Here is a 19,182-nt window from a genome sequence, read left to right as displayed (position 1 = left end):
TCCACAGATTGTTTAACTTAAAAAGAAAAAAAATCTATTTAAAGGCACTGAAGAACAAACAAAAGGAGTCAAGAACTGGACAGGATTTGATCACTGAAAGAGCTCACTGGGTGCGATCCACATTTATAATGACTTTTCCCCTGAGGACACACCTTAGTCAAAAAACTGCAATATCATTGATTTGAGGTGTGAGAGAATGGAGTTTAGGGCTGTTAGAGTAGTTATAAATTAAGAAGGGAAATCCCAAGAAGGAGGGAGTCAAAGAGGAGAAACTCCCAAATCTGTGTGTAAGTCCTCGGCTGATCTCTGAGATGCACATAAGCAGCGAAAACTCCAAGAAGCCCAGTGGAAAGCAAGAGCTGGAAGTCTGAAAACAGAGCAGGGATCTCTTCTCCTTAATAGAAGGGATCAAAATTTGGGATTTCAGTCCTGCCAAGTTAAAAGTGTTTGGAAAACACTTTGAGCTTTCTATAGACCTGGACTAGAAGAAACACAAGCCTCCACATGTTCAAGATGATCAGCCAGTAATTTAACTGCCTTCCACTATTATTAGAATAAAATGAAGATAGTCATCCAGGTTAATGATGGGCACTTATTGTAGATACTTAAAAATATTATTCAGTTTTATTATTTCAAGAAGACTTATAAAGTGTGAAAAGAATCTAAAAAAGAATGAATATATGTATAACTGAATCATTTTGCTGTACACCTGAAACTAACACAACATGGTAAATCAAGTATACACCAATACAATTAAAAAAAAGAAAAGAAGACTTATAAAGCTTAGAACTGGTAGGTGGTAGACAGGGTAAAATGGCTACTAGCACAGAGTGAATGAAAGAAAAAAGCCACTGGCACCCAGTCTAGAATAAGAGAATGTGTTAAACAGACATAATAAGTTATAAAATATTATAAAACATGAATTTATTTACAAACAAAATGAAACTATAATATTTGAACAAACTTTTTAAAAAGGTCTTTCATTCTTATAAAGAACAGGCTTACTTAAAAATCAGTTTTAAATGACATGAACCACAACATAATTTTAGAAGTAAAAAACATTTTACAGAATGGTATCTGACAAAAACAAAACTTAAAAGCATCTAGAATATATATTTATAGATTTTTTTAAAAGATCAAACTTTTCCAGTCAAATTATTTTGAAAAATTCCAAAGTATGCCATGTTTAACCAACAGTTTGCTTCCAAATAGGAGTCTCCTTGAAGAAACTAAGTATCAATTTTCAAACAACTATGCTCCCCCATTTGGTTGCTGGAATCATTCCGATTAAAACAAAGATCTTTACTTCAATGTAAATTAATATGGCTAAAGACGCCAATCCTGAGTTGTTTTCTTTTTTCTCCATTAAATTCACTAGTACACATACATATCACTTTGAAGCACCATCAAAAACAGAAATGGAAGACACAATAGCAGATGGAAGATTATCTGCCTCTGGAAGAGCCAAAATTAACGTAGACTTCATTTTCCTGATCTATAAAGGAGTATAACCACATTCTCCATGATTATTTCTTTCCAAAATGCTACATATTTGAAGGCAGACTTTGTGCCCTTCCTTCCGTCCCCTACATTCCCCCACCAATTGATAGTAATTAACATGGATTCTGGAGTCGGCTTGCCTAGGTTTGAATCCCAGCTCAGCCAGTTATTTTGTGATCAAAATACTTAAACTCTACTCAGTTTCCTAATGTGTAGAGTAGGGATATGAACAACAGTACTGATCCACAGAGTTGTTATGAGGCATAAATAAGATAATGTGGGTAAAGCACTTAAAACAGTGACTGATACAACGTATGAGTTTTCAAATTTGTCATCACCATCATTCACTGCTTATGGGAAGAGATCTCGACTATGCCATATGAAGAAAAGAATGTCATATGGGAAGATATATTAGGTTAAATCAGCAAATATATGAGTACAAAACACAAAAATGTCTTTTTAAACATTTACCTTAGCTCCATACAATTCAGGAAACATTTTAAAAAATATTTTAATAAACAGACATGGATGCTATAAAATACTTTGTGGACCAAAACTTAAAACTATAGAGAAAAGTTAACTCAGACAATAAGTTTAAGTACAAAAACACCTGGAAATGTAGCACAGTATCACCACCTAGTGGATACTGCATTAAAAAATCTTACAGATGGTGCTTGCCCTACTTATTTGCAAGGCGAAAAGCCTTTTCAAATAAAAGCACATTCTCTTCACGAATGTAACGGGGATTACAAAATAGAAAATAAATTATTTTAATAGCAGTACTGTCCAGCACTATAGCTAAAATACCTCTTACTAAGTCTGTATCTCGAATTTGTTTCTAAAACAAGGGAACAGAGTTAAAAGTAGTTTTTTTCCAGAAATTTAAAACGTCAAAGTCACCGTACAAGCCACCAGATATACTTCACCATGACTTAGCAATTAATGCAGAAAATATTAGCCATAAAAAACTTAGGAATTTCAAATCACAGTGTTGTAAGGTATCTTTAAAAGCCATTTTATTCTACCTACTTGCTATCTGAATCTCTTCTGAAGCATCCTTGATAAATAGAATCTTGGCTCCAGAGAGTATAGGTAAACTTACTTTTTTTCTGGGTCCGTTCCCCTGCAGAGACTAAACAATTAGAAAATGTATGTTTTTCATGAGTTGAAATCTGTTGGCCTTTGATTTACAGGTGTGAATAGTCCAATCCTTCCAAAGAATTATTCCTCAACTATGAGATCTTACGAAGTTATGGGATCTCTGCTCTTCCAAGTTAAACATCCTATATATTCTTTTAGCTATCTCTCTTCAACAGAACTATAAACACTCATCATCTGTTCATGCTCCTTTAAACAGTTCTATCATTTCTAAAAATGACTGCATCCAATATAAAAAATAATATGTCATGAATGGTCTGGCTAATGCAGAGCAAGGATAGATTACCTCCTCTCTCTCCATATTCAACTTCTCTTAAGGAAAAACTTTCATGGTGAGGCAGAGTAGCAGCCAAAAACTCACAGGCTCGGAAGTCAGACCAATCTATGTTCTTAAGTAGTTGACTGATGCAAGTTACCTGATGTGCTTGACTTTTAGTTTCTCCAGCAGTCAAATAGAAATCAACATCTGCCTCATATAAATAAGATCAAATAAGACAGTATTTGTAAATCAGCCAGTATAATGCCTAGCACACTATAGGTGCTCAATAAATAATAGCAATTATTACTATTACTTTTCCTCCTTCTTCTTCATTTTGCATATGCCATACACACACATATATAGTTCAACTGAAATGACTTGTTTCAGTGAAAAATCAATGCAATGTGTAATATTTTTCTCATCAGAAAAATACAGTATCTCTATTGGTCTGATGGTGCAGAGTTCAAATTAAATTAACATTAAATTCATCAAATGCTCATTTTTTTAAAAGCACAATATAAGGATATTTTGGATTACTTCACGGTGACAAAATTTCTTATCCTAGAAATAATTTCCAAATAGTAAAGAATTTAGTGTTGGATTTAGGAATACGTGTTAACAAATATATCCTCCATTTATCCATTTTTAATAATTTTCTCAGCTATACAGGTTTTAGTATATTGGAAATGCTGTCTTGCTATCAACATTTAAATACATTAAAAAGTACCCTAAATAACAGTTATCCTTAAAGTAGCAAAATGCAGCGTAAGTAAAACAACATGAACTATTCATAATTGGTTGAAATCTCTTTGCCCTTAAAAGTTTGATAATGATCAAGAATTCTGCTGCTGTTATAATGGTCGATAGTAACTTATTTTTCTTATTTTAAATAAACAGCAATAGTTTTGAAATCACATCCTATTATAAAAACAACACATATTTTCAAGTAAATACGTGTGTAAGTACTAAACACTACAGTAAATTAAAAAATTTAAAACTAGGTCAGGAAACTTAGGCACAAAAGGGTTAGAATGTCTCATTATCAAATATGTGATTTATTTCCTGAAAGTAGTTTATGGTTATATATCATACTTCTTCTAGGATGTTCACTTCATTCCATACTAAAAAAACTTCATTCAGCATACATTTACTCAATATTTATTATATGACATATTTATGAACTTTATGGGTATACAGCAGGGGTTGAATTCTTTTTGAAATAAGGCTAGACGGCACTGACTTAAGACAAATACTATTCTCATTTGAAGGGAGGACCAAAGATTAAACCACTTGCCTTATTGATTCCAAAACCACAATCAAATACAGAACTCCTATGCTTTTTCTAGTCCATGGTTCCTAAGTCATATTTAAATTTCTATTAAAAAAACTTATTCATATTATTTGCATGATGCTTCTTTCTTGTTTTACTTTTTAATGAAATTCTAATTATTTTTAAAATAATAAATGCTCTCTAACCTAATGAACTTGAATTGATTTCTTTATAGAAATATTTTACTTGAAAGTGAGCCTAAAATAATAGTCCACTATTTAGAGGGTACAGATAAAATTTGAGTATCTCTTTTCTTCTCCTTTCCTGGTCGTCAGACAATTATAAAGAAAAAAAATGTCAAGCCCAGTGGCGGCTGAATTCAAACTAGAAATACACTACATTATTTATTTATTAGAAATAAACTGAATTAAGCCATTTTTATTAAGGTACGTTGTGACAGGCTAATCACATTCCTGAAATAACTTTAAGAAGAAGGAGGAAGAGACCAGAAAGCTAACATAATTTCTCTTGCCAAAATGACATGCTATGCTTAAACTGAGGAATGACTGTATCATTATTTCCAAATAATTTACATACATAGATGCATTAGAAAAGATTTCTACGTATCCACTAAAAGAAAATATAAATAATATGTGAGGAAACACAACACATTGGAACCTTCCTAATGCTATATAAAGATAATACTCTGTATCTACAGAATTTCATATAAGGTAGAAAAAGTTCAAAAAGATGTATTACTGGGCCTAAAAAACTTATGGACCAAATCTTTTTGTGATATTCTTTAAAATAATCCCATTTACAGACTTCAATAACAATAACTGCAAGGCCCCACAGGGTCTCTAGCTTATCAATACCTTTTTTTTTTTAAGAATTACCTTCTAATCAAGAAATTCAGTTAAGTCTAATTTAAAAAAAAAATGTCAAACGTATCTATTTGGTAACTCTTGAAAAATATTCAAAACACTTATAACTTCAGGATGTTTCTAAAAGCAGCTCTGTAGAGCATCTTTTAATTCACAGCATTCCAAAAGATCTCTTAAAAGGGCAGGGACTCAACACTTAAAAATGAATTAGAACAATGGTTCCTTTAATCCATGGAGTAGAATAGTTTCCTCCTTCTTGCCAGACTAGAGAGAAAAAGTTTTTTTTTTTTGTCTCAGAAATATGCCTAAAAAACAAAAGCCTTGCACCAATGGTATCAGATAAGAAGTTTGTTTTTCCTAAATTGCACATTTTGGGGAGAATTTTGACTTCATATCTCCATTATAAAATAATTATTTGAGTGTGCTTTCTTGTCTAATTAAAAAAAAGTTTTGGTAAAAACATTTGTCCTATAGTCACTGTTATAACTAAAGAGTCAATCTGCTTCCTAAGCACTAAACAGAGTACAGCTTGGCTCCAAAGAGTGTGTACAACCAAAGACTTTGCATTTATTACTCAAGACTACACTTGCATTTTTACCTGTGCATAATTTTATATTTGCAAATGAACAGTACCTTCCAAATCCACTCATTATTTAAAACCCAGAGAAAGCATAATCCAACACTTAAGACAGTTCATACAGTTACTGAAAAGTTTACAAATGTAAAACTGGATTAAAAAATGAATTCTAGTCATAGTTCTAAGTTTACATGTCAACGTTAGCATATCCAAATAATACTTCTCTGTAAGGTAATGACAACCCAATGAATGTACTCCAAATAGCAGACACAGAATCCAAAATTAATCCCCCCAAATCCTACCCAAGCATTTGTTCCCTAATCTACAAAATAAGACTAGATCAAATAATTTCTAAACTTCCTTTAAATTCTAATGTTTTTTGGATAATGGAATCAAATACCAGTTACTTTTAGTTTTATAATTATGTGACCCTGCAAATCACTTGTTTTTAACCTCTCTGAAAATATGCAATTTTATTTAAACTATCTCAGCAAAAAATTATTTCCTACAAATTTTATGAAATTTATTGTAAAATCTCCTTTGGTAACTTTGGTGGGTTGAAAAGTGCCCCACAAAAGGATAGGTCAACTTGGAACCTGTAAATATGACCTTATATGGAAAAAGAGTCTTTGTAGACATAATTAAGTTAAAGATCTGGATACGCAATTATCCTGGATTAGGATGGGCCCTAAATCCAAAGACCTTGTCCTTGTAAGAGAAAGAGGATGAGAGGAAGGTCATGTGAAGACAAAGGCAGATACTGGAGTGATACATCTATAAACCAAGGAACACCACGGACTGCAGAAGGTAGGAGAGAAGCATGGAATGGATTCTCTTTTACAGCCTCCAAAAGCAACTAACATTGCTGACATCTTAATTTTAGGCTTCTAGCCCCCAGAATTCTGAAATTTTTTTTAAGCCACCAAATTTGTGGTAATTTGTTATGGCAGCCAAAGGAAACTGATAGAGTAGCGTATTTCAGAAAGAAAATCCCTTTTAAAAGGTATTATCATCAACACAATTTATCTTTGCCCATGATCTATTTCATATTAGGAACAGTGAAAGGACTTCATCATTTCTAGATTTTTAACAAAAATCAACAACTTGATTCCTAGATAAACACAGAAGAGCCTCTATTTTATAACATTTGCTATCTATGTGAGTCTATTTTACCCTATGATTGAAATTATATTTACTAAAATGTTAAACAAATTTTCAATCAATAATATTACCTAATCATTTGTAAATATTTTTCAAAGACTTTGCTACTTTTTCTGAAGAGAATTAATAAATAAACTTGTATACAAAAAAGTTTCCAAGCTTTCTGAGTGGCCAACAGTATCAAAGAAATATCATGAGATAGCTATGAATAATTTTACTTTCCCATCATTATTCAGGCTTATGGAGCAAGTCTTAAACTTTTCTCACTTCTTTATCATTTAACTTCCTTGGGTCATAAATATATATATATACATATATATACACATATATATATGTATATATATATATATATATATATACATATTTCACATATATCTATATTTAAAATACATATTTCTGATATTTAAAGCACAAAAAATCTGATGTGATCTGCGGAACACCATGGTGCCTAAAAGAAATTTCAAAGTTTCTACTTAGTTTTCATTATGGAAATAGTCTAAATAATAAGTCTATTTTTAGAGTTCAAGATATTTCTGATATTACCACATAAACCTCTGAATGTCCTGACTATTTGGCCACTGAAAAGTCTTATTCAGAAAGATATAAAAAGTTAGGAAATTCACAACTGCATAGCAACCCAGCTCACAAACAAGTCTGGATGTAGGTGGCAGAGGTATGTTAAGCCTATAAATAACATAGGGTAAAATGAAGTAACGAAATTCTAGCAGTTTCTGAGGTACTATAATGGTGAATAAGCATATGAAAAACATTAAATTCCAGAATATCGACTTTGATTTCAATGAGTCAGCGATACTCCAACCAGCAAATATATAAACTGGAACTAACAAATATTTCACAATTTCATATCTTTGAAAAACTCTTTTCCACACATAGAATGTATAATGCCTATTATCTGCTAGCAAGTATTTATGAGTGTAAGTAAATTTCCAAACTAAAAATATGGAGACTAAAGTAATCACAAAAAACTGAATTCTCCGTTTCCAAACTAAGCAAAGAAAAGACCTGATTTTCTTAAGAGACAGTAGGTGAGGAAAGGAAAAAAAGAGAGTAAAAGAGAAAAAGTAGAATAGCTGAGGAAAGTGTAGGCAGGCTTCATGACTACTCCGGTCACCAATAACAATTCCACCATTAACTACCACAAAAGCACAAAACAGAAACATTAGAAGGATGTAGGGCCAAGTCAAAAGGAAAAGCATACTCAAGTTCTTAAAGGACATGGAATAAGCCAAAAGGAACTGAAGAATTTTCCTGAATTCTGAAAATGGTCCTTTAATAGAGGGAAGCCTCTCTTCTTTCTTCTTTTGTAGTTCAGTTTTCCAAGCTTCAGTCAACTTTTGTGCAATGACATTTCCTGCACAGAAGATAGCCCAGACGATATTTGTTTGACGAAACATGAAGCCACAAAATCCAAGCAAGGCTGAAGTTTTATGATTTCCATATAGACACATCAAGTAGGCAAAAAGAGTAAAAAACATGGATCCTGCTTCTGTATAATAAAGGAAGTTAAAAAAATAGAGTGTGGGAAATACTGCTAATGTTAATGTTGACAAGATTCTCTGGATACTTGAGGCAGCCTACAAGAAGAGAAAACACAGTTCACAATAAAACAAATAGGCTGTTTCTGCTGAGCTAATGAACTAAAAAACAAAAAACTGCCTGAGTCTTATTTAAAAAAATTATTCAACATTAATGTTATTTTTGGCTTTGCAAAAACACAGTATGTATTTATAAGGGCACTTTCTGATACTTTTTAGTTACACCTAGCAGTTTGGAAACCAGTAAGACAATACATGTGTGTGTCAAAGCCTAAAATACTTTGAATCATTCAACAAATAGTTAAGGAGTTATTGCGTGCAAGACAATGACCTCAGTTCTATGGGGAACATGGAGACAAATGGGACACAGTGCAGGTGGTTCCATTTCAGTGAGCTTATCTTCGTGCCTTCCATAAGCATTCACTTAACCATCATCACCAATTTCTTTTAAAGATATCCCTTCAAAACTGTGCACTAAAGAGAATATAAATATGTATATAACATTTATACCACCATTCACAATGATCTTATTATTTTATGATGAAATTACAGGGATCTTCCTGAAAATAGTGGGCCTAGTCTAAAGTTTTAAACATCTTCTTTTGGGCTGATAGTCTCAGGCAGAATTTGAAAGTATTCTTATCTCCTTGAATTCTATCATCCAGTTAATCTAAATCATCAAGCCAGACCATGCCATTACCTTGATTAAAATTAAGGGCTGTCCATCACCTATTAGATAAAGTTTAAAATGCTTTCCATGACATAAAAAGATATTCGTGACTTCTCCCCTACCTTCTTCTACAGTCTTCTGCAGCCTCACGTCCCTGTACTTTATAACCTTATAATTCCAAATAGCAATTCCCTGCATCTTGTTGTTCAGTGCCTTTCTACTTTTGCTTATGCTGTTAATCCTGTCAGGATTCATTCCCATCCTACAGTCCTATCTGTCATCAAGATTCAGCTCAGGTACCATCTTCTCTGTGAAGCCTTACCCAATGCCACCCACACCTCTCCCTCCCAGTCAGGGTGCAACAAGTGCTCCTCTGCTCCTTCTCTGTATCCTCATAGCGTTTTATAGCTATTGCTCTCTCATAATTTACACTATTGAAATCATCCCTTTAAGTTAAAAGTAACTATTATAATTAATATTTATTGATTCCTTACTATACACCTGGCAATATTCTAAGCACCTTCCATTTATTAAGCTCTTCTACTCTTCAGAACAGTCCTATGAGGTAGAGTCTATATTTTTCTCATTTAACAGATGAAAACAAGGAGTCACTAAGGGGTAACTTGCAAAGTAACACAATTAGTAAGTGGATAGAATTCAAACCCAGGTAATCCACCTCCAAGGTCGCATTCTTAAATCATAAAAAATTGCTTGGTAATGTCTGTTTCCCCTAATGAAGATATAAGTTTTATAAGAAAAAGATTGTGTCATTTACCTCTGTAATCTCAGTGCTTAGCATACTGAGATATTTACTGAACTGGTTTAATTCATGAAAATTTATAGGTTTTATAAATAAATAAGAGTAATTCAAGTATTTAAACACAAATATCTTCTAAAATGGGGGTAGGGGACTTGCTTTATCTTTACAAAAGATACACAAATATTAAATGTTAAATACATTTTTCACCAAATTTCATAAAACAAATTCACCATAATTGTGGAATTGACTGTACATAAACTTAAATATAATAAATTATTTTGAAAACAAACCTTGTGCCTGGGTTGCACCTTGCGGAGAAGCAAATATAGTAAATAGAAGTTGCCAACACTGAAGAGAAGATTAACAAATCTGAGCATTCCAATGGAGCAGACAACGTGTTCCGACCATCCAAAGATCCAACTGGCAGGTTTGACCACTCCAACTGACAGCAGGTATAAGCCAGGTAATGTAGTAATCATGGGGTCCCACTTAAAAAAAAAAGGTCAACAATAAAGCAAAAGCAAGAGGTAATACTGATAGGACTGACACAGAGATGTCATCTTTACCAATAATCAGGCATTTTGGGAAGTTATCCTAAGTCACAGTTAAATGAGCAAATCAGATGCCTCCTCTAAAGAAAAGTTTATCTTATGTTTTGTCCCTGTACCTGCTTTGTGATTGTTAAGGTACAAGCAACCAGTAGACAACAACTTAAACTCAGTTTCTATTTTCCAAGATATACTCTTTGGAGGGCCTGTAATTTGCTGATTGAATTGCAAATGCTCCAGTTTTAAAAAGCCTGGAATCATCCGCTGGAACTCTGATGGATTTGGAGAAAAAAATGTTTAAAGAGATTAAAGCACAGGATCCATAATGACAACTACAATGTAGAGAGAGCCATGAATTGTGCTAAATCCTCTGTATATAATCCTGCAACAAGCCCTACAGTAGATACTATTTTACTGTCATTTTCAGATGAGTAACCTGAAACTCAGAAAATTTCCAAGCGGCATGACTAGTAAATAACAGTGCCAAGATTTAAAATCAGGTCTTTAACTATAGACTTTATATTTCTAACCACTACTCTACAATGACTTCACCAGAAGAGAAGGACAATGTGTCTGTTTTTGTATCCATATCTACACATCTATGTAGCCAAATATATACTCAAACATGCTGGCACTTCACTGGTTGCCAGTTTATCCAGTTAACAAAGGTTGCTAAAAACACCAAGGATGGGGTTAATGTAACTTGTCACTTCTTAGTAGCTGAAGATTCCCCCCTCCCCCTCCTATCCGACTCCCAAAATACACAGTGAGATGCTTGACAGGTGAGCTAAAGTGAAATTTTCTAACATTTCCTAGGAGCAGTCCAATGCCTCTAATCCCGGGATTGGCAAAGAAAAACTAGGATAGCTTTCATCATTAGCCAAAAAGAGGGGCAGTAACTCAGTTCCCCATTAGTTAATCTCCCAGAGCTTTTCTTGCTAGGAGACAGATCTGCTCTTTATTCATTCATTTAGCAAATATTTTACAGATCTCAGAGACAGGAACGAAAGATTACCCAGTTCCTTTCCTGTTTGGAGTGGAGGGAGCTAAGGATAAAGGTAGGAGAAATTAGAACTGGGGCCAGCTCTTCCCTTTCTAGCCTGTTCGAGGGTGCAGACAGGTTGGGGACCCCACCTGCGAGAGGGAGAAATGGCCCTCACAGTAGCGCTGTGCCTGCGGCAGGTGGAAGATCTCGTCCATGTAGGGCTCTCGCAGCGCCCGGCTGAAAGCAGAGAAAAGGAGGCAGGACACTAAAAAGGTACAGCTCAGGACTGCCGAGAAATAGTAACCCTCCAGCTGCGCCATTCCTGCCGGCATAGCCAAGAATCTAGTCCTGGAAAATATGTGCGGGATTCTCAAGTCCCCAAAGTCGAGCTTGACATTCGGGCTCGAAATGGGCGCGCAAGAAGGGACTGGCCGGAGGGAACTGAGCATAGCCGGAAGGCAAAGGATGCTGGGAAGAGCGGACCCTGAGCTTCCGGAAGGGTCGGGTCACTGTTTTCCAAGAGAGGAGTTTAGGTAACGCACCGGACCGCTGCCCTGTCAATCACGTTGCGCAGGGCGCACTGAGTGGTCAGAGCAGCCGGAAGGGGCAGACCTCGGGGGATCTGAGGGCGCTAGAGTTCCGCAGCTTGTTGCTTTGAAATGAAAGCAGCTGCTTATCCTGAAGGTCTTTGTTGGCTTTTTTCCTGCTGTTCCCATTTCTTACCAGGAGGTGGCAGCATTTTCCCACGTTTGCAATCCCCAAGCTCTAAAAATTTACACATTCCCCCGCCCAGGTTATTTTTTTCTCTCAAGTGATCTGAATTACTAAACAGTCAGTTCCAAGGCATTTGATTTCATCAACTTTGGAGGGTGGGAGGGGGAGCGTTGGTTGCGGAAGTTTCAGATTAAAACTTGAAGGTCCAGAGAGACCCTTTACTGCTGAATGAACTTCACTAAGTCATTTTTAGATTAAAAGAGAGCTCTTTCAAAATGTTGGTACTCTGAACGAGGATTTATTTACATCATCACTCATAGTGCATTCGAATAGGCAGATCACAGTACTCTACGGGAGTTGGGGAAAGCAGTACTTTAGAAATTGGGGTGTTTTAGTTAAGGAAGGCGTCTCTGTGCCTGTAAGTTTGATTGTTCTTAACGTCTCTATTGCAGCGTTCTGTTTTTCCTACTGAATAATAAGCACGAGCATCTTAATGGGTGGCACTATGTATCATTTATATTTGTAGTCCCCAGAATGGCTTTCACATATTAGACATTTAAATTCGAAGACTTTTATAGTTTGCGTTGACTTCACACAATTCCCGTATTGGGGGTTGGAGGCTGGAGGTGAGAGAAAGTATTTGAAGAATGCTGGAGATAAATTATGTTTTGTAATTTTACCTTGTGCTAGCAGGCAATGTTTTGTAGAAAAATGATCTCTTGGATAACCTCAATCGCTGTTGTCTTTGGTGGGAATAAATAAAAAATGAGTCAGGATATTTTTAGAGTTGCAAACCTCAGGGTTTTCAGTTCAACTCTTTCTCTGGGTCAAAGCTAATTCACACTCTCCAATTTAAGCAACTTTCTCAAATTAAACTGACTGCCTCTCTATCCAGTCTCTGCAATTTCCTTATTAATAAGAGGGGTATGAAGTGAATATGTGGTGGGATAAGAACATGTAAAAACCACTGGAATAAAATCATGTCAGGATCCTACTGTGATACATAGTTTTGTTTTCCCTATTCTCTCCCATTTTATTATTTAGTCCATGCTGTACTTAATCTATTTGAAATCATGTTCAGATGATCTAGGCTTCAAGAGGTTGATATGATCTACAAGTAACTGACTCCAGAACCCATGACTTTCTCAATTATGATATACATACTGTAGGGGTAGAAAAATATCTTTTTCCTGTACTGTTGTTACTGAACTCAGGTCCGGCTGCTTGCAGCCCCCAAATCAATACTTGAGAGAGAGAGAAATGCTGCTAGAAAGGAAAGCTGTTTTTAATCAGAATGGTGGCAGTCTGGGGAGATGGTGGCCTCAGTGTCCCCCCAAAAGAATCTCCAAAGATTCTGCTTGGCCATTAAAGTTTTTAGAGGGAAAAAAGGAAGTAATCTCTTTTATCATTGAGATAGGGGGTCAGAGTCATCGCCATCCCCCACTGTGTGCAGGTTAAGGTGCAGGCTTGTCGACTTCTTGTGATTTTTCTTTAAATGCTATCTTGTTCACACAGTTTGTTCATGAGTTTACTAAAAGGGAAGCTAGGGAAGAGAGCTGGTCATCTGTTAATTACTTATTCTTCATTTCCACTTCTTTGATCTACGGAAAGAACCAACATCTTAGCAAGGTACTGCGTGATCAAAAGATTTGAAAGGTGTGCTAGGGCCAGAGATGAGTAAAACATGGGGGTGCCTGCTTTACAGTTAGTGTCAAGACAAAAAGGGCCTCCTGCAGAGAGCTCCTTGCTGCCAAAAGCTGCTTACACTTTTCTAAGTTCTCAACTGGGACATCTGTAACAAAAGACAGATTGAGAAGAAAAAAGCATACAAATTTATTTAATATAAGTTTTATGTGATATGGGAGCCTTCATAAGGAAGTGAAGATCTCAAAGAATGGTTTAAACCTGAACATTTTTGTGCCAGACTTGATGGAGAGCAGAAAATCATGGAAGGATATGATAGGGCAAAGAATATGAGGTAAGTGTATTAAACTGAAGGAAACAGCAATGCCAGCTCATTCAGATTCCTCTGTGTCCCTTTGATAGGGACAGAGTAAAGGGACAAAGTGGGTGATTAAATAGTTAATCCCACTAGGGGATCATAAGTAGAGAAAAAAGTATTGGATACCCCTGTAAGTTAATGATCACTTGAGAAAGCAGGTTTGCTTAGCAACAAAACCATGCAACAGAAATATGAGACATGCCCCCCAAATAATAAAACAACGGTGGCATTAGACTTATATTCTGCCCAGTGAGTTCAATAAGTTAATGATTCCTAGTACATGCTCCTCCGGGCAAACTAAAAACAAAAATATAAGGAAAGGGTGACGTTATACTGAAACCTGAGATGATTTACCATTTTTAGTGTATGTTACTGCCTTTTTGTTCATTTCCATTGTGCCAGGACAGTCCTGGCTTGACCATGTAGGGACAAGAAAACTCCCCCATCTGACGTGGAGAAGGAACTGATGATGGAAGCGTGATGCCTACTCAAGAATGAGAAAGGAGGTGGTCTTTTCCCCCACCTCACTTTTCCTTTGATTACAAAACTAGTTCACTAAGTTCTTGGGTCGTGGCACCCTCTCCCCTGCCCACTTGTAAGCCTCACAAGTGTCCTATTCTAATAAATCACTTCTTATTTATCACTTTACCTCTTGCTGAATTCTTTCTCTGCTGAGACATAAAGAACTGGAGTTCCTCAGAGTCCCCCGAGGTGCATTTCTGCAGTTTCACCTTCGTCTTCAGAAATAATGATGCTTCTTTCTTCTGGGTATAGGAAGGTCACCTCTCATGTGAGGGTTTTATGACCTACTTCAGGGGAAGGTAAGAATGTCCTTCCTAGGTTTTATCATCTGCTTCATTGGAAGGTCAGATAGTCCTTCCTGCGCATCTATTTCTCAAATTCCTTACACTTGAAATATTCAATATGCCAAAGTGCCACATTTTGGACTAGTGTGTCCTGGTCCCCTGTCAATACCTGAAAGACTACTGACCTTCCCTCGAAATAGTGGACATTTTTTGAAGGTAGTAGAACAAGGCCAGCCATTCATGCCATGCGTTTCTCTCTGTAATGATTGCCACCAAGATCTTACATTAAATATCTGATCCCTATACATATCTCACACATCCCTTTAAGATAACTGGAAAGTTTTAAGGAAATAAGGGGTTTAGAAGTGTTAGTTTCATTAATAATTTACTTGCCTTCATTTTACAGAAGCTGAAGTTAAAATAAGTGGTTTACCTGAAATCATGTAGGAAGTTAGTGGCAGAGCCATGAAATTAGAACATCAGACCAAAAGTAATAGAATAATATCATAGACTTATGGCTTAAAATAATCTTCAATTTAAACTGAACTGAATGTTTCATTATTACCAATAACTTTTTATTTACATTCTATTCCTTTGTGTTTCCATTCACCAAGTCAAAAATAGAGGTTTCATTTTTTAAAAAATTTCCATGGTGAAGACTAATTGCATCAAAATCTGCTAAGGAACTTTGTGAAAAACTAGATTCCAGGGTACTATCTCACACCACTAAATAGTAATTTTCACATAATAATCATCAGTGAAAAACATATTACTTAAGAATGCTAAGAAACACTAAAGGACCAATAGAAGTCTTCATAGAATACACCACTAGTTTGTTGGTGAATTACTTTTACTGTCTGCAAATTGATGATGTTGTGGTCACTTGTCTACTTTGGGATTATGACATCTCTCATAACCTATTTTTTTTTTAAAATAAATTTATTTATTTATTTTTGGCTGTGTTGGGTCTTCATTTCTGTGTGAGGGCTTTCTCTAGTTGCGGCAAGTGGGGGCCACTCTTCATCGCGGTGCACGGGCCTTTCACTGTCCTGGCCTCTCTTGTTGCGGGGCACAGGCTCCTGATGCACAGGCTCAGTAGTTGTGGCTCACGGACTTAGTTGCTCCACGGCATGTGGGACCTTCCCAGACCAGGGCTCGAACCCGTGTCCCCTGCATTGGCAGGCAGATTCTCAACCACTGCGTCACCAGGGAAGCCCTCTCATAACCTATTAATGCTTTTCCAAGGTCTGCCACTAAATCAAGACCTCACATTAACATAGCCATTTCTAGGGATTTTAATGAAGTAAGTTATGTTTTAGTAGATCTACATTTTAAAACTAATCACCATTAATATTCACCTTATGTTCTCCATTTTCCATAAGTCTTTATTTTGTGAAAAAGAGTCATCATTAGAATGTGTGGTCCTATCATCATAGATCCTCAATTAAACTTTTTATTTTGTCTTTGTCTTGAATTATGATATAACAAGTTATGGCAAAATGGGCAATTTCTTTTGGAGTTCTAAGGATAGGTAGTGTGTACAAGAAATAAATCTTTATTGGTTTAAGCTATTAAGATTTTGCATTTATTACTGCCATAAAAATTCCCTAACAGTGAGTTTCCCAAAATGTTGTAATTCTGATAACTGAGAAATTTGTGTAAGTACTATCACTTTGAAGTGATATTCCAAGTACTATCCTTCTTCTTATTGAGAAGGATAGTACTTTTCCACTTTCTACTGAACTAAAATACTGACCACTTGATAGTCACAGTGATGGTTTACTCACTTTTTGGTGCCAATTTGTTCTAGCTATAGCTGTACCTTGGGCCAAAATCATAGACGATAACTTCCAAAATGCAAGTATCCTTGAGGTTAATCTCAACATTCCAATTTAAAAAAATGTTTAAAATTCATCAATTAATTCATCAATTAATTAAAAAGAAAACACACACAAAATTTTGATACTAAAGCTTTAGCCAATATTTTAGCTCTTTACTGAAAATATCTTGGAGATAAGTTGTAAGGTGACCAATCTTCCTGGCTTGCTGGAGACTTCCTAGTTTTAGCTTTGCAAGTTATGGGAAATCCTCTAGTCTCAGACAAACAGGGTTGAGTCATCTTCTGGAAAGTTATACCACACAACCCAAAGCAAAACTTCCTAAATATTCCTTATAATACTGGTTCTTAAAGTGTGGTCTCTGGGCCAGCAGCATAGCATCACCTGGGAACCTGTTAGAAGTGCAAATTATTAAGCCCTGTCTTAGAATTACTTAAACAGAAGCTCTGGGGAGTGGAGCCAGGCAATCTGTGTTTTAATATTAATTTAATAATCAATTTATGATTCTCTTAAATTCCCAGGTGAACTTGATGTACATTAAAGTTTGAGAACACTGCAGTCCTCTCCTCTACATTGTCCTTGCTTTTCTGTCCACCCATACTGCATCATCCCCTCTCTAGGATTTTTTCTTTGTATTTTTTCATCTTTTTTTTCTCATGGAGAAAATTTTGGCCTCTCCAATTCTTCACGTCCAGGATTCCCCCTACGAAAAACACAATGCTCATTGCCAAGCAACATAGAGACTCCTTACTCCTCAGCAGTTGGAGTGAAGAAATTTAAATATTTACAATTTAATATTTTTCTATCATATATATTCATACTCAGAAACATCTAGTTTTTATTTTTTAAAAATCTCTATGTGAAGGGGAACTGTCTCTTGTGAAAAAGTGAGTAGCTGGAACAATTGTCCTACAGATTTTGATGCCAGTTAAATGAGAAACATTCCAAGGAAAAGAAATTTCACAAAGGCCTTTGCCCATAAACTATATATAATTTAAGGTCATCATAAATTAATTATTAAATGAATTGGGCTATTATATCAATAAAATTGCAGTACCATTAAATCAATCAAAGTGAAAAGTTAGAAAGTAAGACATTCACTTAATTTATAGTATTAAACTTTTAATAAACACAATAATATGATCTTACTAATTTTAAAATTTCAGAGTTTGGACTGAGATTTATGGTACAATTGTTGTTACTGAAGAGATGCTCATCCAACTTAATGTGAAATATTGAAGAGGGTTTCAGTTTGCTTATTGGTTTTAGATTAGAGCGAGAGAAAGGCATGAGGTCACCCTTATGCTGACCATTTGATGCCCTGCACCAATTGGTAGTTTGGCATATGTTCAATATATTATTCCTCAATTATTTGAATAATATTAATTTAGTGAGAACAGAAAAATCTGAAATTTCATTAAGAAAATTTAAATACAGAAATGCTCATTTAATTCATTTTTACTAGGAAAAGCAGAGATATTGTAGGTAGGGGTAGTTCCTGTTCTGTGGTCCCAGTTCTGCTTTCAGGGTTTTTTTGTGTTTTTTTTTTTTTTGGTTCTTGTTTTGTTTTGTATTGCTTTTCTGAATGAGACAACAAACTATATTAAAGGATTTATAATTATTTAATACATTAAAATGAAATACTACATTGTTTATTACTGTCTCAAAATTTTAGTTTCTGTAACTGCCAAGTTTTGATGACTGATAATGCATCTGTGCAAACATATTTGAGGTAAGCCTATTTCAATAAGGAAGTGGTTTTTCAAAGTCTTCTTTCCACTAGAGGGTGCTGACAACTTCAGCAAAATCAGGACCAATTTGTTACCTTTCCTAAATTGATTCCAGTAATATTTTAACCCTGTTTATTGATTAGCACTCAAATATATGCCTAACAAGACTGTCACTCAGGATGGCTGTGTTTGTAGTTTTTAAAGTTCATTATTTTCGATACTAATTCATTACTATTATTTTTGTTTTGAAGATATCTTACAATAATCATATCATCATGCAAGAAATATTGGGGACAGGTGAGAGACTGGAGAGAGCTTGACAGAAATGCATGTGTGCAGAGGTTGATTGGCTGCCACTTGGGGACAAACAAAAAATATCACACACTTTCCTGGACGCTTCAATAGAGTGAAGTGAAAGCCTTAGTCCTCAGGGGGAAGGTGAGGAGATGTTTGCATTCCAGAACCCAGGCAAAGTTCCATTGCTTCTGGGAAAGGGAGAAAAGAAAAAAACTGTTACTGATGGAGGGGGAAGAAGGACTTTGGGACCAATATCCTGCACTAATTCAAAGAAGAGGTCTGTTGCCACTAGGGGAGAGGCAGGAAACTCTCCTCCCCTCGAGGGCTGCCACAGATACAAGGCTACCATAACATGGAGGAACAGGAACAATGTGAAAGCTCACCCGTAAGGCCTGGATATACAGGGCCTGCTTAACACTGAAGATGGATCGGGAACACTAAACCTACCTCCTCACATCCCCATGAGA

General features: G+C 35.5%; 1 protein-coding gene across 1 annotated transcript; it reads right to left on the bottom strand.

Annotated features, from left to right (window-relative positions):
• Window positions 1–6,839: 6,839 nt before the first annotated feature.
• On the bottom strand, window positions 6,840–11,777 carry ALG10 (ALG10 alpha-1,2-glucosyltransferase). Its single transcript, XM_059934543.1, has 3 exons — window positions 11,478–11,777; window positions 10,086–10,283; window positions 6,840–8,404 (listed from the first exon to the last, which is right to left on the bottom strand). The coding sequence occupies exons 1-3, from the start codon at window positions 11,775–11,777 to the stop codon at window positions 7,349–7,351; spliced, it is 1,554 nt and encodes a 517-aa protein (XP_059790526.1). The 3' UTR covers window positions 6,840–7,348.
• Between the last annotated feature and the right edge of the window lie 7,405 nt (window positions 11,778–19,182).

This window comes from Balaenoptera ricei, chromosome 10 (assembly GCF_028023285.1).
Source record: "Balaenoptera ricei isolate mBalRic1 chromosome 10, mBalRic1.hap2, whole genome shotgun sequence".
In the NCBI taxonomy this organism is placed as follows: domain Eukaryota; kingdom Metazoa; phylum Chordata; class Mammalia; order Artiodactyla; family Balaenopteridae; genus Balaenoptera; species Balaenoptera ricei.
Note: the sequence above shows the minus strand (reverse complement) of the source record. Positions and strands in the feature narration are given on the sequence as shown.